Source organism: Brienomyrus brachyistius, chromosome 9 (assembly GCF_023856365.1).
Source record: "Brienomyrus brachyistius isolate T26 chromosome 9, BBRACH_0.4, whole genome shotgun sequence".
Taxonomy (NCBI): Eukaryota; Metazoa; Chordata; class Actinopteri; order Osteoglossiformes; family Mormyridae; genus Brienomyrus; species Brienomyrus brachyistius.
Window position 1 is genome coordinate 1,951,393 of NC_064541.1, and position 24,040 is coordinate 1,975,432.

General features: G+C 41.6%; 3 protein-coding genes across 4 annotated transcripts; 2 read left to right on the forward strand and 1 right to left on the reverse strand.

The window, feature by feature from the left end:
* Positions 1–2,485: 2,485 nt before the first annotated feature.
* Positions 2,486–12,268, forward strand: zgc:158689 (uncharacterized protein LOC791177 homolog). The gene is made up of 15 exons (XM_049025703.1): positions 2,486–3,252; positions 4,413–4,531; positions 6,717–6,792; positions 6,921–7,007; positions 7,520–7,581; positions 7,698–7,769; positions 7,858–7,995; positions 8,109–8,261; positions 9,096–9,275; positions 9,412–9,949; positions 10,047–10,245; positions 10,350–10,415; positions 11,459–11,645; positions 11,847–11,887; positions 11,966–12,268. Exons 2-15 carry the CDS (start codon positions 4,484–4,486, stop codon positions 12,036–12,038), a joined length of 1,920 nt encoding a protein of 639 aa, XP_048881660.1. The 5' UTR covers positions 2,486–3,252; positions 4,413–4,483; the 3' UTR covers positions 12,039–12,268.
* Positions 12,269–14,798: 2,530 nt separating this feature from the next.
* Positions 14,799–18,240, reverse strand: ndufa3 (NADH:ubiquinone oxidoreductase subunit A3). The gene is made up of 4 exons (XM_049025814.1): positions 18,120–18,240; positions 15,506–15,580; positions 15,176–15,253; positions 14,799–14,973 (listed from the first exon to the last, which is right to left on the reverse strand). Exons 1-4 carry the CDS (start codon positions 18,127–18,129, stop codon positions 14,882–14,884), a joined length of 255 nt encoding a protein of 84 aa, XP_048881771.1. The 5' UTR covers positions 18,130–18,240; the 3' UTR covers positions 14,799–14,881.
* Positions 18,241–18,331: 91 nt separating this feature from the next.
* On the forward strand, positions 18,332–23,117 carry tfpt (TCF3 (E2A) fusion partner). 2 transcript variants are annotated; one of them, XM_049025797.1, is made up of 7 exons: positions 18,332–18,422; positions 18,517–18,548; positions 18,897–19,169; positions 20,941–21,011; positions 21,116–21,185; positions 21,306–21,461; positions 21,858–23,117. In XM_049025797.1, exons 3-7 carry the CDS (start codon positions 18,897–18,899, stop codon positions 21,963–21,965), a joined length of 678 nt encoding a protein of 225 aa, XP_048881754.1. In that variant the 5' UTR covers positions 18,332–18,422; positions 18,517–18,548; the 3' UTR covers positions 21,966–23,117. The 2 variants fall into 2 exon arrangements, with proteins under 2 accessions (XP_048881754.1, XP_048881755.1); XM_049025798.1 differs by having other exon boundaries at positions 18,371–18,548; positions 21,861–23,117.
* Positions 23,118–24,040: the final 923 nt, after the last annotated feature.

Here is a 24,040-nt window from a genome sequence, read left to right on the forward strand (position 1 = left end):
ACCCAGGACGAGTGGCCAACCCGTCGCAAAACATTCTGTGCCATGACATGAAATTTCATACAATGCTAGATTTGCCCTATGTTCAAATATGCATCCATCATTATCTCCCCAATGTGTCTTCACTGGCTAAGGTAAAAAAAATAAAAAATAAAAAACATAATTCAGACCAAGGGGAAATTATATTACGTCTAGGTAGAGATGTTTAATGTGAAACTTATAATCGATATGACAGGCTTGACAGCCGTTGCAAAATCTCATATCCTCTTTGTCTGGACACAGCAACAACGTGAAATACTCAGTAAATTAATTTGTACTAAACGGTAACGTGAGACTTAAAGACTTAAAATCAGGCGTTTAACATAACTAGAAAAATGGACAAATAGGCATTTTAATTGAGTAAATTTTTGCAGTCATTTAATATCTAAAAATTGTCAGTATCATTATGAATTTTGAGCTTTTCAATATAATGTCTGATAAAAAAACATACTTTGTTCTCTGACTGTTATTATAGGTCGACACGTTTTACTTTTATCTGAACTAAGTTTATTTTATACTTAAAATGGTCTTTTAAATATTTATACGTGTTTTGTTGAAAACATAAATGAATAGAAACAGTGACATTTCCTTATGTTTTAGTACTCGTAATAAAAAAGCGAATTAATTATACGCATGAGAAATACAGGTCACGCATCGTTATTCTGTCACACCTGCGCGCGAGCCGCTCCGCCTGCGACCTCGCGAGCGGCTCTCCGGGCTCCATAATCGCTCCTCTTGGGGCGTAAATCTCAGAGCCGATTTTGCTTTGGAGTCCGTTTTCTGGGCATGTAGGGCTGGATTTACTTTATTGGTGCCTTATTTTAGGGTGTTGGGATTGCCGGTATTATCACCGGCTTTGCAGTTCTGCCTTGTTTCCGGGGTCTTCATTATGCGGAGTGCCGCAGCTGATTCGTCAGGCAGCCGGCGTGCTGTGGTAGATCAGCCGTCGTTGATCCGTTTGTGTTTTCGCCCTATGTCGTACATTCCCGATACTGTTTTTATTCTGATTTTGTGCACCTCGTCCTGAAGCTTCCTGTCCGGACAGCAGGTTCAATTTTTTCTCGTTTTCCGTGTGCTGTTCTAGGTGGATCGGTTCGGTCTTAGCTGTGAAATCCAACAAAACACGTTTTAAACACGAGCTTTTAATACACAGTATACGCAGGTACTGTCAAACTCTAAAATACTCTTTAAAAAAATATTCGAGAAACTAACATCATTCATGTACATAGTGCGGCCCTGTGTAATTACTGATTTGAAATCAAATCTAAAGCGCCACAGCATCGGTTTCACCTAAATTGCATAATATCGACACACCAGATGTACAATATTCAGTTGAATAAATACATTTTCCCCCCAAAAAAAATATCTTAAGCACAATAATGTTGGCGGTTGATCTATTTTTGCCAATACTACAGGTTTGCTATCTGGTCCGCTAACTGGCGTGAACTTTTCAATTCGAGACTGCACACGCTTTTATATGTATGTAACAGCTTTATTACCTTGTAAATAGTTTGTAGGGTTTGCAAACTAACCCATTGTTATTGATGTAGCTAATTCTAGATTTATACTGATATAATACAGATTTGTCTTGCGTGAGAGTCGGCAGTCCTAGCGCTAGGCCTGTGGGATTCACAGCAGGGCGGGCCATACCACAGATTATTGCTTTTTCGACCCAATTTCGATTCTATCCGAGTTAAGTATCACCGATACCGATATTCAGTGCAAACCTAGCCCTGACCGGGGGTGCTAATGGCGGTTTTTTTTTTAGCTGGGGGGTATCGGCGTATCGATCGCCAATAATCCAGCAACATTTCATTTGGATGTACTTTTCACGTAAATCAAAATGACCCCGTATTAATAAGTACTAATAACGGATGCTTTGTTTTTGCTTATTTCCTTATGAGGACTTTGCTCACGTTGTATTGGTTGAGGTGGTGGTGTGAGATTTTAAGTCTCAACATTCATAAATACATTCATTTGTTAAATCTTGAATAAATTCTAACTCGTTCTCTTCAGTAAAACAGAGGAAATGTAGGTCTGCGTTGCATTCTCAAAAGTACGATGTGTTTTTACTTTTGTTGTGTTTTCATCGTGAATAGATTTTTTTGGCCAAGATATATTTAAAAATTACAGTATTTCTTAGGAGGAGAAGGCTATTTTGTACTCCATATGAGTCGGCTTATCCTATACGTGCTACAGTCTGGAACAGATGGCAAAAATTTTGAAGATTAATTATACGGAAACCTTCAGCAAGTTGTTTTCGCTTTCCATCTGTAACGGTGTTAAAAATGGAAAATTCACTGTTTATTATCTCTGACTTCTCCCTTGTGATTGCGCTCGGAAATGTTTTCCCGAGCCTGCTGTGAGCATAATTCTTGTATCGGAATTTTGAATAATTTGCACACATCACCACTCATAATTTCTTTTGGTTAGGTTAGACATGGAAATAAGATTCCCTAAATATCTAGGGAGTGGTTTACAAATCAGTAAAGAAAAAAAAAAATTTTTTTTCCCTTTCCAAATAATTTTCACTTTATGGAGGTAGGCCTATGACTTTTCGGTTAGAAATTGTGTCACTCTCCAACCGACAGTAAGTTAAATTAAGGTTATAACAACGGGGAAAAACTTAATGCATACCTTTAAAGTAAATGGACAGAATTTTAAGGGGGGCTGCGGGATGTGGGCCAATGATAAGCGGCTACGGGGTCGAGCTCCTTTGGCTGAAAAAGTTCAGGTCATTATTCTGTGCAGCGCTATTCAGAGCCGGTCCCGTTAGCTCATTGTTATTCCGCCCGAGTGAGGGAGCGAGGGATAGCTGGGGAGAGAGAGGGAAGGCATTGTCAGAGAAAGGCTGGAGGGAGGGAGAGAATGGACGATCGAGCCTCTAACTCGTAAAGGACAAGCGCATCAGGCTCCGGGAAAACAGCGCAAACTTATCGGCGGTTCACAAGGACTGGTCAGGGACGTGAGTGAAAGGGATGATAATCTGTCCGCAGCCGGGGCAAATAGGGAATGCCGCAAAGAAGTGCCCTTTAAGGAAAGCGCGAGTGAAAGGGAGCGGGCAGTGAAGGGGGGAAGACGGAGATTTAGTGCGAGCGCTGGGTTAAAGGCACCCCTCCCCATGAACCAAGGAGAAAACTAATAATAGACGGAGAAAGGAGCTGAACAAAAGCCGGCCGGATTTACATGTATCTTTCAACGATGATCTCAAAAAAGGTATGAACTCTGCGATCGCAGATGTTTTTAAATAACGTTAAAAGAAAGAAACAACGGATAGATGACTCGATTAGTTCTAGATCAACAGGTGCTTTGCCATTAATGAATATTTTAACATGATGGTTTGCGGCATGTAGGATGATGGATCAGCCGTATGTAATATCTACAGAGTATTTTATCGGGATGCCTATGCTGTACATTTAAGGGTTTTAAAATGATTTAACTAGAATAAGAATATAAAGATATGAGAAATAATAGTTAATGAGAAATATTTGAATATCTTGTAATGGGCTGTGCTTTTCAAAACTCAGTGTAGCATGGTTTGTTGGTACTCATTAACTTTTTGAGTTCTGAAACACATGAAGTCTTATTTTCTTATAACATTTGAAGTTTATATGCAATACAAAAAGAATCCAATAGCTGCAAAAAATCAGCTGAGTTTTATGGATTCAAAGAACGTCTTTAACAGGGCAGTATGTTTTAGAGGTGCATTCTAAAATAAATGCATGTTAAGAAAGCAACTGCTTAGGGTCCGGGATCCTACAGTGTTAACCGAATAGTTCCTATTATTGACTCTTTTTTTTCCGCTTAATCTCTTCTGAAACAAGATACACCTGAATATTTCCTGTTTCTGAAAGAGTATATACTCACCCAGTTTAAACTTGTGTTCCATTAGTTCCTGTATGGCCAAGGGGCTGCTGCAGAAGGCCAGTTTCAAGGTGTTGCAGCTGCAGCTCAAGGCTGAGCCACCATTTTCTTATCTGTAACCCACCACTTGCTTTCACTGGCCTGTAAATTCCAGAGACGATTCAGACCCCCGGATGGACGCTTGCTCCAGATTACGAAGAGTAATGGCTCACCAATAATTCAAACCCTCGGCCCTCTTGTCTCAAGTCTAGCACCCTAACAACGGCTCCACACGGCTGTTGCCAAATAATAGCCTTGTAAAAGTCAATTCAGGCACAGAGCTGTACTCATATGAGCTCAGGCTGTTTAATATGTAGTGGAATAGTCTAGGCCTTAAGAGGGCATCACGTTTGGAGTAAAGTCATATGCTACAGGGGTATATCTGGTAAAGGAGCAAATTTATTGACCACATGGAAATGTATTTGTGATGCTCAATTTACTGGACTTATCTATTACTATTCTTTACATTTTAGGGTATTTTTGGCCATCATTCAATTTAAGATTCTTCGGAGCAAAATAAATCGAACACCCAGGAAAAACAAGAATGTCTCGCTCTGATGAGGTCAACAAGATGACCGAAAACGTCTACAAGGTAACGTTGCTGTAGTTGATTTTTGGAGTCTGGTCCAAAATTGCTGACATCCTTAGTATTACTTGTGTATAGCATGTGTAAGTTTTGGTTTAAGGAGGAGCTTTGGGAATAAGAAGAATTTTCCAGAATTACAATGGAATTGTTTGAGTTGAAAGATTTCCAGACTGTGAGACCTGTGTTGTTGCCAGGTGATCTGGTGTTTCCTGTATGTTTTGGATTTGGGAATATTGCTGTTGCTTTAAAGGTTTCTAGTTGGAAATCCTGATCAGTGGCTGACCATGATATATGTTTGGGTAGCAACAATTGTGCAAAAATCATACAAAACCATATACAGTCAAACCTCGGATTGCGAGTAACTTTTTAAAATAAATTTTAAATAAGGCCTTGCAATACGAATATTACGTATATGCTTTATCTGCCAAGCATCACGTAAACACAACTGAGCCGATGGTTCTCTTTCGCTTGCTGTGGGATTGTGGGTAATTGTTTCCCATGCTCGTTCTGTCAGCGTGCCTCACTCGTATAGTTAAAATTTAGTAGAAAAGCACCACCCAAATAAGGGTGTAGCAGTGTGAGCGATGAATCTGTTTAACGACAATACAATGTCCACATTTCTGCAAAATCGAAAAGGAGGGAAAAATGGCTGTCATTGGGTAGGTTCCTTGTTAAAGTCGCATAAAAAGAAAAAGATTCCAGTGAGCCAACAGATAGCAGTGATTCCGTTAGTTATAGTGTTTTGTTACAAAATAAGAAAATTCTCCTCTCTCTCGTCTCCCTCACACCATCCACGATTCTTTTCAAAGGTAAAGTCCAGGTTAATTTGTTTTATGTATTTTTACTTTAAATTTTGTATTAATCATTTTCATATGAATATTTTTGAGATGTGGAACGAATCATCTGAGTTTCCACTATTTCTAATGGGAAAATTTGATTTGGTATACGAATGCTTTGGATTACGAGCACGTTTCTGGAACGAATTATGCTCGCAATCCGAGGCTTTACTGTATATATAAATGGACTAATTAGTAAGATTTACATAGTATCCACCAAGACATATACTGCTTTATATCTAAGTAATTAACATTTTAACAATAGCAGGAATAATTGTTATATTGTTCATTAGAATCTAGGTAGTAATAAAACTAAGAAACAAACCATCAAAGCGATTAAATAAATACGTTAACATTGGCAGGCATGTAATTAGAGGTGGTAGGTGGTGCAGTTCTGGAAAGTTCTTTAGTAGAAACTAAAACAGCTTGGCTTAGATCAGGGGTGGGAAACCTGATCCATGGAAGGCCAGTGTGGGTGCGGGTTTTTGGGATGACCTCTCAATCAGCCAATAGCACTGGGTCCCCAGGATTGGACTTGAAAAACACTGCTTTATTATTGGCTGATTTAGAGGTCATCCCAAAAACCTACATCCACAGCTGCTACCCATGGAACAGGCTCGCCACCCCTGGCTTAGACAGCGGTTGCTGTGCTCATGGCGAAAATACACAATTGACACCATCGTTACTGCGGAGGTGCGTGTTTGCACATGGCCTAGACCTCCGTGGACAGCTGTGTCTCTCCACCCTGCCAGACAAAAACTGACAGAAACTGCATGTTGAGTTAGGCCTGAGTTATCAATGTCCTATAGGAACAAAAACACCCAAGACTGGTAATTCGTAGTGTGAATGATATCATTATATCATACTCAGTGCTTGACAGTAAGCCTTTCTTGGACTAGTGAGGAACTGCAGTTTGGTTTAGTACTTTCATTATGCTATTCATAATCAAAACTGTTAGATATTCTGCATCCTCACTCTGGTGGGTTGATGGGTGGTGGTTTCACGTGAGGAGCGGTTTGCGATGAGTTTAACCACTTTTTATATTTAACAACAGAGTTAATGCACCATAACCAAGTTATGCCATGTTCCTTATTCTAACATGGCAGGGGGGCCTTCTGTGATCATACAGCTTCAGTCTGAAGCTGGACCCCCACTGTTTATACCCCTTTTTCTGCCGTCTCAGCCTTCAACAGCAGCTTCAGCAGTTTCTGGCTTAAGTAGGGTTGGCTCTTTGAGGATAAATGTGTTCCAGATGATCGTGGAAGCCCGTGTCATGCTGTGGAACTTGATATGGACCTTGTTCTGACTCTCTGTGGTGGCTCAGTGATTTGTGTTTTGTTTCCATTCTTCTGAAGAACATCCTGGATCAGTTCAACCCAAGCCTAAAGAATTTTGTCACAATGGGGAAGAACTATGAGAAGGCTCTGACAGGTAAGCCACGCCCAGTCTGGCTGTTTCCAGTGTCCATGGACCTTTCTGACACCGATAATAAATGGATCCACAGGTATGAAACGGAGAGACGCTTTTCAACCTGACCCCCCCCCCGCAATCTGTTTTAGGAGTGACAGTGGCAGCTAAGGGCTATTTCGACGCACTGGTCAAATTGGGGGAGCTGGCCAGTGACAGCCAGGGCTCCAAAGAGCTGGGTGAGTGAAAGCAAGCACGGTAGCCTGTGGGAGAATGGGTAAGCGTGTGAGTGAGAGCGAGGCAGGGCGAGAAAGAGACGTGGGGAGGGCAGGAGAGAGTGGGGCCATTGTTGTGAGATTAACAACACCACATGATCTTATTGTGCTGGCGGAGCCGTGGGGGAGGGCGGGATGCCAAACCGCGAACACCGTGCCGAGCCGAGAGAATCCCAGCCGATGCCCCAGCAAGCTCAAAATGATCAGTCAGGCAGAGTCCATGGAGGCCAAGCCAATGTTTAATGGTAGAAATTAAAGGTCCTTCTACTATTAACACCTAGTTCAATATGGTCTTTGTAGGAGATTCTTAGGAGTTATGTTGTAAGTGGACAGATAGTGCTCACAGTCAGACATACCAAGCAGTGTAGCTCAGACTGCCAAACCACTACACTGCATCCTGAGCCAAGTTCATATTTGATGTTTTATTATTGGTATATAGTATATGAAAATGGTGAAGATGCTATTTTTAACTCCAGGAGACACGCTGTTCCAAATGGCAGAGGTCCACAGGCAGATTCAGGTCCAGCTGGAAGATGTGGTAAGTGCTTGTTTGGGACCACATCGAGATCCAGCTTGACTTTGTGTTCCTTATCCTCCATGTTGGTTTTGCATCGCCGCTGTGTAGATTTAATCATCACCTCTCGCTATCTGCAGTTGAAGCTCTTTCATTCTGAGTTGCTCTCCCAGCTGGAACAGAAGCTGGAGCTGGATGTGAAGTACTTGACGGTAAGTATGAGCCCCTCAGTCTCGGCGTTCCATTTGTCTTGAGGTCAGCACGGTGCCTCGACCAAATCACCTATCCTGCTTACCCAAGGCCACCCTGAAGAAGTACCAGAGCGAGCGCAAGTCGAAAACGGACTCCATCGAGCGTTGCCAGTCGCAGCTGAAGAAGCTTCGGAGGAAGAGCCAGGGAAGCCGCCAGCCTAGCAAATATGGGGACAGGGAGATGCAGGTTTGTAGGAACAGGAGTATGCATGCATCGTGAGAACTGACAGACTAGATTGACCACAGCAAGTTTAGCCCTTTAGTTTGACTGATCCGTCTCGCTGTCTTGCTCCCTCTCAGTTTGTGGAGCTGATGAGTCGACGTCAAGGAGAGCTGGACAGCCTGGTGGCAGCAGGCTACCGCTCTGCCCTCACCGAGGAGAGGAGGAGGTACTGCTTCCTAGTGGACCGACAATGTTCTGTCACCAAGCTCCTCATCAATTACCACTGCAAGGTAGGACCACACTGCCACCTGCAGGATGGGGGGTGTTACTGCTGTTTTGTACTGTATAACATATATGTTTTTTCTGCTTTGGTTTTTATACAAATTAGGAGGTAGGGAATCTCATTTAGGAGACCAATAACATTTTTATATTTTTCTGGTTATACTAATAATGTCAACGAGCGTACATATGCATCCATCTATCCATCCATCCATTTTCCAAACCCCTTATCCTACTGGGTCGCCCGGAGCCTATCCCAGAAGCAACGGGCACGAGGCAGGGAACAACCCAGGATGGGGGGCCAGCCCATCGCAGGGCACACTCACACACCATTCACTCACACATGCACACCTATGGGCAATTTAGCAAGTCCAATTAGCCTCAGCATGTTTTTGGACTGTGGGGGGAAACCGGAGTACCCGGAGGAAACCCCACGACGACATGGGGAGAACATGCAAACTCCGCACACATGTGACCCAGGCGGAGACTCGAACCCGGGTCCCAGAGGTGTGAGGCAACAGTGCTAACCACTGCACCACCATGCCACTTCTATCTAGTAAGGGTTATGGAGAGCTGGAGCCAATCCCAGGCAACCCAGGACACCAGGCTGGGTTATACCCCAGACAGGATGTCAGTCCCTCACAGGACACACATAATTGTACATTATGGGCAGTTTAATAAAGATGCCAGTTAACTTCATGTCTTTGGACAATGGGAGGAATCCTGTTTGATTAGAGAAGACCATGCAAACTCTGCACACACAGAAAGCACATTGCTGTCATGTGAAAAGCAGTAACATTCATAGGAATACTGTTGATGCAGCTCCCGCGTCCCTGTACGTCCAGGTCAGGGAGCTCTTGTCTCAGAAGCTGTCCTCGTGGCAACTTTCCTGCTCACAGCCCACACGACTTCCAGACAGGGCTCTCAATCTGCTGCGACACACTGCACCTCAGGGTTCAGGGGCGGCTGGCATTGCTGAGCTCCTCCGACATGCCAAGCTAAGCGCTCCCCAATCCATGGAGCAGGTAAGCGGTGCAGCCGTTTGTGCTAATTCTACACTCTATGGTACAACAGACGTGGTCTGCAGGAGCAGAGTAAACTACATGTGGAACCCCAGATGTACAATCGTCATTTTCCAAGCCCTTCCTGTTTGGTTTTCAGAGGCTGTCCGTACAGGAAGTCCCGCCCCTGTTAAATGGAGACAACGCCGTTTGTGCACAGCGCATCCTCCCGTCTATGCAGAGTGAGACGTCTGCTCACAGTGCTGGTCCCCAAACCTTCCGGAGCCTTTCTGCACAGTCCAGTCAGACCTCCCAGCACTCCACGCTTAACGGCAACAGCAACACGCCCACCTCCATCTGCGGCCGCTCCCAGCACACGTCCGTTCATTCCGCCCCCAATACTTCGAGCCTCTCCCATAATACATCCACCTCCAGTACTGTCTCCCTCAGCCACAGCTCCCCAGTTTCTCAGAATTCCCTGCAAGTATTGTCTCTCTCCCCAATTGCCCCGAAAAGCCCTCCTCTACCCCACAGTGCCCCTCTTTCTAGGGCTCTTACACCCGTCCTGCATCATGAAGTCGTTAGTAATTGTCCGCCATCCCACAATTCCATGCTGCTGAAAGCCACCGAACTCTACACCACCTCGACCCTGCCTCTGCCGCGGAGACCAGTCAGTGAAGCGCGGCTGGGATTTTTGGGTAGGCTCGCTGCTCATTTCCCATCGCTCGTCAGGCAGCCCGATGGCACTGTTCTGATCAACACGGTAACCTAACTCCTCCCCTTTGTCACTCTCAGGAGGGACTCTCCCCCGAGTCCTCCCACTCTCCCCTCCCACTCGAGTGGAAGCACTCTTCCCCCACGCACCTGGAGGAGGGGAAGGCTGTGGGGGCGAGGGGCCCTGCCTGCTGCAGTTTCTCCCTGGCGACACCCTCACTCTGCTCATTTCCGAACCCAGAGACGGCTGGCACTACGGGCAGAATGAGAGGACTGGACGGTAAGCTCCTCTGTCTTTACAGTATGGCCCCCTTGGCAGTTTTCTGACTGTTAATTATATCAGACGGTCCAGTTAATTACGAGTCCCTCTCTGTTTCCACACAGGAAAGGCTGGTTTCCTTTCTCTTATACTCAGCCATACCCAAACTCTGCAGAGCTCCCAGAAAACAGGTTTGTAATTCACTGTGGCAAAGAATGAGCAAAACCCAGAGTGGGAACAGGAAAGAGGAGGCTCAGTATTCTGAGAACAGTCAGCGCTTACAAATTATTGGGGATTTTTTCTTGGTCTGTGACTGTATGGAATATGGAGGCATAAACACTTTCACACCGGAACCTGGTCCTGGTTCACAAGTTCCTGGGTTTTCTGGACCGGGAACTTTTGTAGTTCCTGACCACTTTCATTTGTTACTTTCACACCGCACAACATGACCATTATGCTAAATAAGCATGGGATACACAAATGGTGTGTAGGTTAAACTTCACACATAATTTCATACAAAAATACAGCATCACCCCAAAACTATGTAGGATAAATAAGTCCTATTGTTGGTTATTTGTCAGATATTGGGGGGGGGGGGGGGACTGATCACAGCCTTTTATTTATATTTTATTTATACGACCAGCAACATGTTCATGATTGTTATTAAATCTGGTCAGCAGACCAGTTTTTCATTTTCTGCAGAACAAAAAAAAACAATGTTACATTATCCCGCTAATAAGCACTGGAAAGATTCGCCGCCAGCAGCAGTGATGTTAGTATATTTTTTTGCTAATAGTTACAGAGCTTGTGACAGGTAAAATGATTATGGCAACAACACTCATTCCTTGATGGAATTTGTGTAAAAAAAGGTACATTATAACTGTTAATTATGCAAGAAAACAAGTGTTACTACTATATTGTGATACTAATGATATTCACATTTATGACAATTTGAACGCTCATAATCACAATATGATATGTTATCGAGATATTACCCAGCCCTAGCGTCAGTTGAAAAATATCTATGGCTTGAGTTAATACATCATCTAGCAAAGACGAGCTTTTCTGATAGAGCTGTTAGTGCGTCCATATCCATTAATCATTAGCAACTGAAAGGCTGTCACTCCCAGACTCACTGCTCAGTCTATCCATGGTACATAGTTTTGATACCTAACTTGCGCCTTCTTGTCCCTTTTGCCGCTGCAAACTCCTGACCTGCATCCCCTCTTCTCAGCCCTGGCCTCAGCTCCACCCTCCTCTCCAAGGCCAACAGCAGCAGCATCGGGCAGCTGGACAAGCCGGCCACACCAGGACTGCAGCCCACGAACCCGGAGCCTGCGGAGGAGCGTGCCACCCCTGCCCAGCGAGTTAGCACGTTCCGTCCTCGCCCGTACAGCATGGTCAACCCTGAGACCACCCAGGTCAGACAGCCACAGGACCGGTTCATCCCAAAGCTGGCAGGTCGATACAGCTGCTCAAATAGCGCACTAAGAACTGAAGAAGCACTTCCTGTTGAATGCGCACCAACCAATGTCCTCTTCACTGTAGTCTGATCTCCACCCATACTTATAAATTGCTTACATATTTTAAGCCTTTTTTGACTTTTTCTCTCTTTCTCACAGCTTTCAGCAGAATTCGGCTCCCCTCCGCCATCACCAACAAGGTACGTGTTTAACCGCAGAGAGCGGTTTGCTTTCCTCTGCCCCGGCAGCAATACTGACTTTCTTGTCATGTCTCTCAGGACCAATCCGTTCGCCCACATCCGCCTCCGAAAGACAGTAACCAACGATCGCTCTGCCCCTGTCATCCAATAGGATGGGTGTCTGTAAGACTGACAAATAGGAAAGTCTGCAATTAAATTGTTCAAAATTAGTTTAAATAAAAATGAGATTTGGAAGTGGAAAATTGTTTTATGAATGGTAAGGATTTGCCTGGATGTTATGCAGATTTGATCAAAGTGTTCTGTAACCTCAGGCCACATTATATGATGTACATTGGTATAAATGCACATCACTCAATAGTAGTGAAACAAAATTATCCAGTTTATATATATATATATATATATATATATATATATATATATATATATATATATATATATATATATATATATATATATATAAGAATATCAATACCTTTAACTGAGAATGTTCAGTCATTCATGACCTTGGGTAAAAGTGATATATTTTAGTACTGACCTTTTTGGCTGAACACTGACATTTTGTTTTGTGGTTTATTTTTAAGATGTTTTTTTTTCTTTTCTTTTTAATAATGATACTTCATTGTGTAAGCCATAAACATGCTGCAGGATTTAGAAGTGCTGTTTTGTAGGACCTAGCCCCTGATGAATCGATGCACTGCTGCAGCCCGTGTTTCATGAAGGAGGGACCGGCTCCTTGCGTTTCTGCTCTGCGGCCACCTGAGGCCGCTAAAGAGCTGTCAATCATTTCAGCTGTAACAACATGTTCCTAAATAATCGCAACATAGTATCTCGCTGGCCCAAAATAACTTAAATCTTGAACATTTCAAGATGACGTAATGCTTATTAATTGTTTATATAATTCCTGAAGTTAAGATTTCAAGTTTTTACAAAAGAAAACTTTGTTTTTTTGTTTGAATAGTAGATTAGATGTATATGTGCTATGTGTGAAGGGTAACTGGATTAAATATGGGGGTGCTAAATCATAGAGCCACAGGGCCATTTTATATGTCATTTGCCTATGAATATAATTCACATTGTTGCATTGCTAATATGACAGATGCTTAAATTTTACAACGAATGACCGAATAGCAATATTCCTTGTGATTTCAACGAAAAATGTTAGCGAGACTAGTATTTTGATGCTGTGTCCTGCAGAGGGGGTTTTTATTCTAAAGCCAGACAGGTACAGCAACAAATGATATCTATTTATAGATGTTTACGGAAGCAGATCAGTGGTAATGATAGAATAATAGTTTTTTATTGTAAGGACAGCAGAGAATTGAGAGAAACATGAAGGATTTTGGCTGAGTTGGATTCTGTCCTATGGAGATCTGAATATAAGAAAAGCCCTCAGTGTGACCTTGAGCATAATGGTCGGGGTGTGAGTGCTTGGAATATTATCAGAAAACTCAGGTCTCGTCCGGTTACATACACTTAATTCGAAAACCAGGTTCACAAGCGCTCCGGCATGAGTGAAATCTCAGCTGCAGGGGAATTTGTGGCAGGGTGAGGGAAGGGGATAAACTGCGAAAGCAGGGCTGAGCAGAACGGCGTCATGGTGGATGGAGCGTAAGAGGGTTCCGGAAAGTTGAAATGTGCCTGAGTAAGTGTGAACGGGAGCGTTAGAGGATAATGACGGGGAATCTCCCTCTCTGTGTGTCCCTGCTATCTCTACTCTGATTTTTTTTTTAAGGTATGTATCTTCATACCTCTAGATTTGTGCTCCAGTTTATTATGGGTTTTAAAATGCTTCCATGGGAGATGCCCTGGCATACGTCCATGTTTACATGGGTTTTAAACAATCTGTATGATGTGAGCTATGGGAATATATGTCCAAACCAAACAGTTGCCTTCGTTCATGAAATGCCCACCTAATCAGCCTTCTCCTTGGTGCAGAAACTGAAGCATTCATGTCAAAGAAAATATATAAAAGTGCCACAGTAATTCTAATAGCAATTATGTGTTTTGAACATTTTTGTAATTGTGAAAATTGTGTAATTTTTAACATCGCAAGTAATTGCTTATTTCTCAAAATGAATCGTATATTTAAACCTTGTAACTTTTACCCAAGTCACATATAGATAGGTGCAGCTCTAGGCCCCTAGAACCAGAGGTGAATGTTTCTGTATTCTTCAGTAGTGGCTTACAACTTTTGATTTAATGGCCAAGAGATATTTTGTCAGTAAAAAAAACATAAATGAAAGATGCAATGATGATGTATACGAAACGGCCAGTATATTTTTTGTATACTGTACTAATTTGTATCATTTATACCAGTTACCATACTCTCCACCAGGTGGCACTGCCTAAATGACTTTTCTTAAGGGAACCGTGCTTGTACTGCACCTGGGCAACAGGGCCCCTCATGTTCTGCTCTGTTCATTCTGATGAAGGGTTGATCTCTGCTGAGAGGACATGAAGCCCTTATTCTCTGTACTGTGATACCAGCTCAAGTGGGAACCTCATCTTTGAACCAATTTTTAAAAACCCTGACATTAATACTTCTGTGATTATGCAATAACATGTGGCTGTGCAGTGATCTGTGCTTTTCCCATTAATCAAATCACATTTGGAAATATCCATGGTTCGTCAGAAGAAACATCGAGACTTGAGTTGGTAAAATGTCTCCAAACGATTGTTACTTCTGTGTAAGCTGTTTATTTTTTTTAAACGTGAAATAAATGTTAACCACTAAATCGACTTTTTGTCACCATCAATTTAGAGTTGATATCTTAATGCCTTTTTATTTCAGTTTAACCAGATGTTTTCAATATTGAAGAATGTGCTAATAGCGATGCTATAAAAAAGTTTCCTGCACATTTTCAAAAAAGTGCTCCTTCAAGCAACCAGGAATGTTAAAGAACATAAGAGCGACATTAAATAGAGGTTTATTATTAAACATTTTAACAGCAAAGGAATCATAGGGATACAATCAGCGAAGAAATTTCTTTGATGCTACAAGTTTTTTAGCCAGTCTAGGTTGCGGCCCTGGGGGTCACAGGGGTGACTTGGGACGTCAGGCATGTCCCCATCATCTCTAACAGGCACTACAAAAAAGAACCAGAAGAAACAGGTGAGTATTTCCCCAACAAAAACTCCAACTCTAATTTGAAGTTTCTTCTCAAAGGAAGCTGTAGGATAGTAACAGTTATGCTCTAACACTGCCACAGCCTTGGAGTTACAACATTTTTATAATGACTGTTTGAACTGCTCTCTGAGTATAAAATATCTAAATACTGGACTTGATACCTGGGTAGTTGTAGGGCACAGCTGCATTCATCATTGCTGAGTACTTTGTATACGGACTCACTAAAGGCAGGATCACAGCTAGGGCAGAAAGCAGAGTTACTGAGACAGCCATATACATAACCTGCTTCATTCAGCACTACAGAGAATGAAGCTCATCTGTCAGACAGCACAACCACAAACATTGTACTAAATGAAATAAACTTGCCACCGGATGGTAATAGAAGTGGAAAGGAGCAGGAGTGGGATAGTTGGAAGGAAGGAATACTGCTGTTTGAAGGATGTACTGGAATCACATGCACAGAAGACGGAATGTTTTGCATCAGGACTGACCCATGAGCCCGATTCCACACGCAGCTGTAACTACAGGCTCCTTGGCCCAAGCGTTTTTCAGGAAGGATCCGATACCTGAGGAGGACAGAGGCCTCGATCAGCTCATACACACCATGTCCATACAGTCAACCATAAACAGCAGTAAATGCACATTTTCCACCAGTAAAAGATGGTTACATTCAAAAAAGTTACATTCTATACACTAAAACAAAATAGAATACAGACGCTCCTCTACTTACGAACTTTCAGACATACGAACAAAGAGGACAGCAAGTTAAAATTGTGTTTGTTGGGCTCCCGCAACATCAAATTTTGTTCTGCGCGCCAATTCCGCCTAGTACAAATTCTGGCCTCTACTCCCGCTGTGCAGCAGCGTGGCATGCGTGCTCCCAGCATTCCAGTTCTTTGTACTTGCTTATCGGTAAGATGTGCTTTCTTGAGATTATTTGTGTTTTATGCATCATTAGTAATGTGTTTTAGGATAAAACAACATGTATTGACATTATATCATACTTACTTATGCATGCAGACTTGAGTACCCTTAAAATGATGCTGAATAATGACTTAAGAACACTTCAATTCACGAACGGCTGTTCAAAATGTATCTTGTTCGTAAGTAGAGGAACGTCTGTACTTCCTCCTCTAGGCATTCATTTATTCAAGAGGCATTTCATAAATGACCAGTAATTAAACAGAAATACAGTAAAACCTTGGTCTGCGAGTAACTTGGTTTGCAAGTGTTTTGCAAGAGGAGCAAAATTTTAACTTGATAAATGAGCGAGGTCTTGCAATACGAGTATTATGTATAACGGGGGTAGCCAATCTTATCCGCAAAGGGCCGGTGTCTATGCAAGTTTTCACTGCAACTCCCTAATTAGGTCACTAATTAGAGGACTGATTGGATGAAAAGTCCTCACACCTGGGTTTGAACAGCTGACCTAAAGGTTACCCCAAAAATCTGCATATACACCGGCCCTTTGTGGATAAGATTGGTTGCCCCTAATGTATACGCTTTGTCTGCAGAGCATCACGTGATTACAACTGAGCCAATGGTTCTTCTCTCTCTTTCGCTGCAGGATTATGGGTAATCGTCTCCCATGCTTGGTCTCAGTCGGCGTGCCTCACTCGTATAGTCAAAATTTTGTAGAAAAGCACCACCCGAATAAGGGTGTAGCAGTGTGAGCGATGAATCTGTTTAACTACAATGCAATGTCAAGATTTCCGCAAAATAGAAAAGGAGGCAAAAGCGGTCATTGGATAGGTTCCTTGTTAAAGTTGCATAAAAAGAAAACAATTCCAGTGAGCCAACAGACAGCAGTGATTCCGCTAGTTATAGTGAAAGTCGTCCTACAAAATAACCCTCCTCTTATCTCTCTCGTCTCCCTCACACCATCCACTATTCCCTTCAATTGTAGAGTGCAGGTTAATTTGTTTTATGTATTTATACTTCATATTTTTTATTAATTATTTTTATATGAATATTTTTAGGTTGTGGAACTAATCATCCGAGTTTCCATTATTTCTAATGGGAAAATTCGCTTTGATATACGAGTGCTTTTGATTACAAGCATGTTTCCGGAACAAATTATGCTCGTAATCCAAGGTTTTACTGTATATATCCCCTGTGAAATAAAATTTACATGAATTTTGTGATACCAAAACAAGATTAGAGATATTTTGAATCTCAAAATCTCTTAATGTGCTGTAAAACTATATTTTACCAAAGAATACAATTCTGTAAAAGCATTCGTTAGACTTATATGATCTTTACATAAAAGTATTCATTAAATTTCACCTGGAATATCTTAAGTGAACCCTAGTGTTCTTTTTTAGCTGACTGCAAAAAACTAGCAAATAACTTGATTCATAATGCCAAAGCCTGAACTGGGCCAGATTCACTGAAAATCCTTTTGTTCAAGTTTTCAACAAATTTCATCTACATTCAAAACAGCATATTCACCTTCGTCCAATGTCAACACTGTGTACTACGCTCCATAAAAATGAACATAGTGGTCTATAAACAAGCAATGTCTTACAATTAAAAATGTATATTTAAGTTTGTTTGATGAACATTAAGGAATTCCATATTACTCATTTCATATTCATATTACTAAAGCACTGTGCAGACACGAATCTTTTTAATACTCGGTCGATCAGTGCATATTTCTTACAAACCTATCAGCACATCATTACAGTTTAATAGTGTTTTTAACTGGTTCTGTGATTGCACGACATACTCAGTTTCCTTGGTGTTAAACTCGTTTTTAAATAGCAATACTCAGAAATCGCTTCGCATCTCCATAGGTCTGATAGGAAAAATTCGCATGTAGCACGTAGTGAAAGACACAACAAAATAAAATATATCAATAGGCCTTAAGCAGAGACCGAGAGGTCGAATTGAGTAGAATCCGACGTTCTTCTATTTATCCCCACGGCCTCACTTTGAACCTTAAAACAAGGTCACCTTTATCGCAAAAAATAAATCGTATATTTGAATACTAACGAAAGCACCGGCAGTTTTCCCAATGAATTACAACAGCACGCCCTGTTTGCTTCTGTAGGTACATTAAAACATGTTAAATACGAAATAATAATCTTTCCTCTAAATACTTACGCGCTGCCATGATTCCCTCAACATGTCACCCAGCGGGTTTATGGGAATTGTAGTTAAATTGTTACATCAGTGGGCGTTGATGAATTGCTTGTTTAAAAATAAATGAATGAAAGAAAAAAGCCAACTCGTATGCATTTTTGGTGCTGACAGAGCTGATATTGACACATTATTACATTTTTAAAAGTAAAAAGACTGATATTAAAGCGCGACTTCCTTACTTGAAAAAAATTGCGCAGTATATGTTATTTTACGGTAACTTGCTGACGCATTATAGAAGCGACGTGGAAGAGTAATATTTTGATGGTATGAACAGTGAGCTAATTGTGCCTGATACTTTTTTTGTTCTTGGGATACGTCGGTTTTTTTATGTAACGTAAATTATTATTGTGTTTTGTAGGAATTGGATTCGGACGTCAATATACAGTCAAGGTATCAGTTATTATGTTTTGGTAAAAAAAATACGCTGTTGTGTGAATTGTGTGTGCTTTAACCCCTTTATAAAGTTAGGAAGAATAAGTCTGTGATCCAGTTAAAAGAACAGTTCAAATGATTCTTTTAATCATTTATGGCACGAATGAATATACGCACATTTATTATGATTTAAATTTAATTAATAACCACTAGTATAAGGACTAAAGCCAACCTTGGTGTACTATAAAGAGTTAAAGTGATGGCTGCTTGATAAGTAAAGTGGTTGCTTTTTCATATTAGTGAAATACTGTGATCAAAATATTTCACTGTTGGACAAGACTGTAACTCCTTTTGTTTTTTACACAGATGATGGAAGATTTCTCTGGCCTTGACCTTCCCCCTCTGTTTGGGGGCCACATTCTGGAAGCAGAACTGGAACCTGGGGGAGTGGAGCTTGGACCAGGGGAGGTTGAGCTCGGGCCGAGTGGAAGTGAGCTTCTCCACGGTGCGGAGCCCGGGTCAGGGCCTGGACACGAGGAAGATGAAGAGGAGGAGGAGGAAGAGGAGGAAGAGGAAAGGAGGGAGCGAGAGAAAAGGAAGTACTTGGCATTAAGCAAGCGTTGCAAGGAGATTGAACAAGTAAGTTGATTTAAAAATTATAACTAAATTGGTTAAGATTACACAGTGAATAACTGTGGCTAATTGCTATACAGTATTGGGCATTTCAGGTCCAGAAGCTACAAACCCAGACCAAAATTTTGTTTCTACCGGACAGTTAAATGCTCTGTGACTGTTTATGCTCCACTGGTTGGTAGAAACAAAATCTTGGTCTGGGTTTGTAGCTTCTGGATCTGAAATGGCCAACTGTTGGTATATACGGCTAATGGAGCCAGCATGTGGCTCAGTGGGCTAAGCCTGTGTGCCATCCTATATGTCACTTCTCAAAGAAGTTTATAACATCAGCTTGTGTACAGTACAATCAAAAAGGAGGCCCTAGCCCTTCTATTACCTTTACAACATTTTGAGTTATATGTGGGAGATTGTGCTCGGCCGGTGGTAATATACACCGACCATAATCCTTTGGTCATTTTGGCTCGGATGTGTAATACGAACCAGCGCCTCATGTGTTGGGCTCTGATCGTACAGGCTTTCAACTTAGAAATCAGACATAAGAAAGGCGGCAGTAATGTCGTAGCCGATGTCCTTTCTAGGTCCTGACCCCTTTAGTTATTTACAGACGTGGTCTGTTTGTTTTCTTTTTCTCTTTTTTTTGATTCCCTGTGTTTCCTTTTGTTTGTTGTGGGTATTTGTAACTTGGGGGTCTGTGTGTGCTTGTGCACCCTGCTGGTGGGGGGTTACGTCCCGTAAGTATTTCGGATATGTGTACAAGACACTTCAGTCTTCTGCCCCCCAAGCTCCACCACTTGCCAGTTGCTGCTTCAGCCTGCCTTCCGATTCCCAGCCCCACCTTTTTCGCCCTCTGACCTGGCCCTGAGTTCCCGGTGATGAAGAGAAATGTCAGCTGATCACCACCTGCTCCAGCCCTCGCTCAGGCTCTGTCTTTTGCTCTGCTGTATTGCTTTGCTTTTTTTCTGATTGACTCTTGTGTGTGACTGTTTTTAGTTTCCCGGTTTCTGAATTTCTGCTTTGCCCCTTTTGCACCTTTGCCTTCGGTTTGTTTGCCTTCTGGTTTTCGAACTCTCGCTTAGCTCCTGACTGCTCTCTTTGCTCGCAACTTTGGATACCCTGTTTTGGACTGTGTGTTTGCTGTATATGTGTGTTAGGTGTGTAAGGAGTGGCTGCCTTATTGTTTATGCGAATGTTGATTACTGTTGTTTTGGTTAGGGAGTTAGACTTGGTCCTTCTCATTTTGTTTCCCCTTGTTTTTGTTACTATTAGAGTTAGCTTAGTCTGGGACGCATTCGTTAGCTGTTTTGGTTGTTGTTTTGGGCTGGGTGACTCCCGATGTTTATTGTACCTCGTGTTTGTAAACGTGTCTGTGAATAAATATTAAAAAACTACAAAAAAAGATCCCTTTGTTTTCCGTGTTCCCTTTTCCTGTTCCGTGGTTGTCTCGTTTTCCCCTCTCCTTTTCCCTTACCTTTCTGTCGGTCCTCAACCCTAGACTGGGGATCGTAACACTGTAATCACAAGGTCACCAGTTCAAACCCAGCCTCAGCACATCTGTAGGTCCTTGAGCAAGGCCCTTAACCCCCAGCTCCCTGGGCGCTACTACAGGTGGCTGCCTTAAAAAAGAACTTCCCCATGGTGTCAGTAAAGGATCAGTTGTTATTATTATAAATGGTATATTTGTACATTATTGAAATCAAGAATTGGCATACTGACTGAAAATGCATCATGTGACTGTATAGAACATATAAATGAACTTTTTGAAAAATCTTACTTTCAGGTGAATGAAAAGATACTCGGGCGCCTTCATCAGGTCCACAGACTGACACGACGTTTGAAGAAGGAAAGACGGTAGATTCTGACAAATATTTTAAATAAGTATTGACAGCCTGTGGGGAAGAAAAATGTTGATTTTGTGTCTAAATTTTATCCAATAACTCTATTGTCTGATGCAGGTTTTTGATGAAAACTCTCAATTCTTACGGAGATGATTATAGAAGTGCCTATCTCACTATACTCCTTGAGGTGAGAAGGAATTGATTGCTGATGTTGTAGAAGGATTATAATGTAATAGGACATCACCCTGATACGATATTAATAGAGCATCTGTGTGACATGATTAATCAGTAGCCCTCTTGTTTTCAGGATGAGGGTGGGGGTCATCTGGAATCTCTGCCTGGGGCAGAAGACAACAGGCCAAATGGGTTTGCTGGCTCTTCGCCTTCCGTTCCCCTACAGTCTGCTGTCGGACCCAAGAAGAAAAGACATCGTGTCCCCAAGGAAAAGGAGCGCGAAGCACCGGTGAGAACAATTTACACCAATGTCAGAACAAACGTAGTTTTTGAATTTGTCATCAGTTATGACATTCCGGTCTTTGGGGAAGAGATCATGTTGAGATTTAGTTTGGCCAATGACACTAAGCAGCTAATAAACCAGGGTTTACTTTATACTAGGCACGGTGTACTTGGCAAGTCTACTGACAGGCTTGCACCTCTCCTTTTCGCCATATCCTTATGTGGACATCATGAAAATGGAAAGATCTGGATTTGAGGCTTTTTACGTCCTTGTTTATGAGCTGCCCTGGTGTCTTGCTTCAGATAATCTGTACACAGTTGTCATTGTAAGGCACAAAACAATATAATATTGTTGCATCAAATTTTTATCATAATGTTTTCTGTATCATCTCTTGCCTCCCAGCAGTCAGAAGCAGACCTCTCCATGCTGACTGACCCACAGTTCCGGGGATTCCCGAGTCCAACAGCACTCTCTCATTTACCAAACACACACAGTGCCACCTCCTTATAGGACTCTCACAGTACGGCATCAGTTTAAATAAAACTTTCAGTGTATATGTTAATGCTCCCTTTTGCTAGTTTTATTAGTGAATTGTAGATTTGATTGGTATGGTGTGCTTTGCTGGAAAAATAAAGCACATAATAAAAATAACAGTATAGTTTTATAACATTATTTTGTATTTTAGTTAATGCAAAATAAAATTAAAGTATTATTTATATTAACTGCAATGCTTTGTCTAAATGCTTAAGTCGTTTTGCGTTTTGTAATAAAAAATGGAGACCAGTTATTGTGAGACGTGGCTCTTAAAATATATCCTGTAAATTATATTAGTGTAGATCACAATGAAGTCAGAAAATGGACAAATGGGTTATGGATATAAGTTCAAGCTTAAAAGTATAGGAGGTAAAATAGTTGTAGTATTTTGTTGTGCATGTCTGCTTGGGGGAATTTGAGGAAATGCTGTTGTGACCAAGATAATTTTCCAGAAAATTCCGAGAAGCACAATTGCAGCTGTATCATTCACCAACGTAACCATAATGTATTAGTAAGGATTATGCTTCGTAAAGGAATCGGGAATAAAGCAGGGGCCGTCCTCAAAAACCCCCATCCACCAAGACACTCAGTGTTCAGCGGGAAGGGGGTCTAACCTCACACCAGGGGCATTGCATAGAGGAGGAAAGTCCAGGATGATTTGAGTCCTAAAAAATGTGGAACATAGCTGGATTGGTCTGGGTTGGGGGCCCACTATGACGTACTTTCATGGGGCCCAAAATCTCCAGTGCCCCTCTGACACCAAAGAAAAGAGTCTCTTATCGAGTGCAGGAGGTTTTTACAACAGCTTCTTCCCAGCATCCCCAGGATGGTTACTAAGACCAATCAGAAGCCCCCAGTCCCACCCAATGTCATCGACAAACTGGTCTCATACACTTAAACTCCACCCCCCCGACACTGAAGGCACTGTGTTTGTCCATCACTAAAGCTCCTTCTTTATATTTCTGTGTATTTATTTAATTTTACAGTAAAAACCTGAATTATTGTTCTAATTCTCAGAGTCTGTTATGTTGTTTGTAAACTTTGAAAGAAGAAACCGTGCAAGAATCCAAATGTGTTTTTCTGTACCTGTGTAAACGACAAATAAAGTTTCAATTTAATTCAGTGTAAGATGAGCCATTATCCCATAAATTATTTGACATAATGCAGAATTGTTCATGATAAGACATACAGCAACAGAAAAATGGTCCAGTCAGGCGTCCACTTGCAGTTGATCTCAGAAGACAAATATGTCAACAACAACAAATTAATTTTTGTATAGCGCATTATCACAACATTACATTGTCTGGTGTATGTCTGGTGTATGATTATTGCATTACACATCATCAGGCTTCAGCCTAGAAGACAGGATTGCAAAACAGCCAGTCTTTCAATCTGCTGTAATTCTATGTGTTTAACCCTTTGAAAATGACTTATATAGCCACCCTACCAAAATTTAAAGGTTATGGTACTGGAATGAATAAAGTGCCTTCACATTAAGATAGCAATATGCTGATATCGGCCTTGTTTTCGGATTAGATGCATTATTCTTTGAGATTACCTGCTGACACTCATTTTGGCAGAAAGTTCCATGTTTAAAGTTTTAACAAGCTCTAATGATGAAATGGGTAGTGTTAACTACCCACTTGCTTAAATACCCCAGCTTGATGCTGCCTTTCATCCAAAATACAAGTCATCCTGTAAGCCTGCACATCCATCCATCCATCCATCCACCCATCAATCCACCCAGCTAGCCAGTTAAGGAAGTCATGCATACTTTGACTTAATCATCTTTGCAAAGAGAACTAGCCTTTACCAGTAACTTTTCTACAGAGTCAAATTATTAAGAAGATACATGAAAATAATTCAAGTGTAATCTAAACTAGGGCAAGCATAAAAAACATAAAATAGAAAATAACATGAAACATGGGTGGAAAGCAACAAGTAAACCATCCCCTTTAACACCATCCAACCTGCTGTTATTCAGGACTTGTCCTATTGTAGGTGGCAACAATCAGTAAATCAATCATCCACCAAGGATTTAATTATGAAAT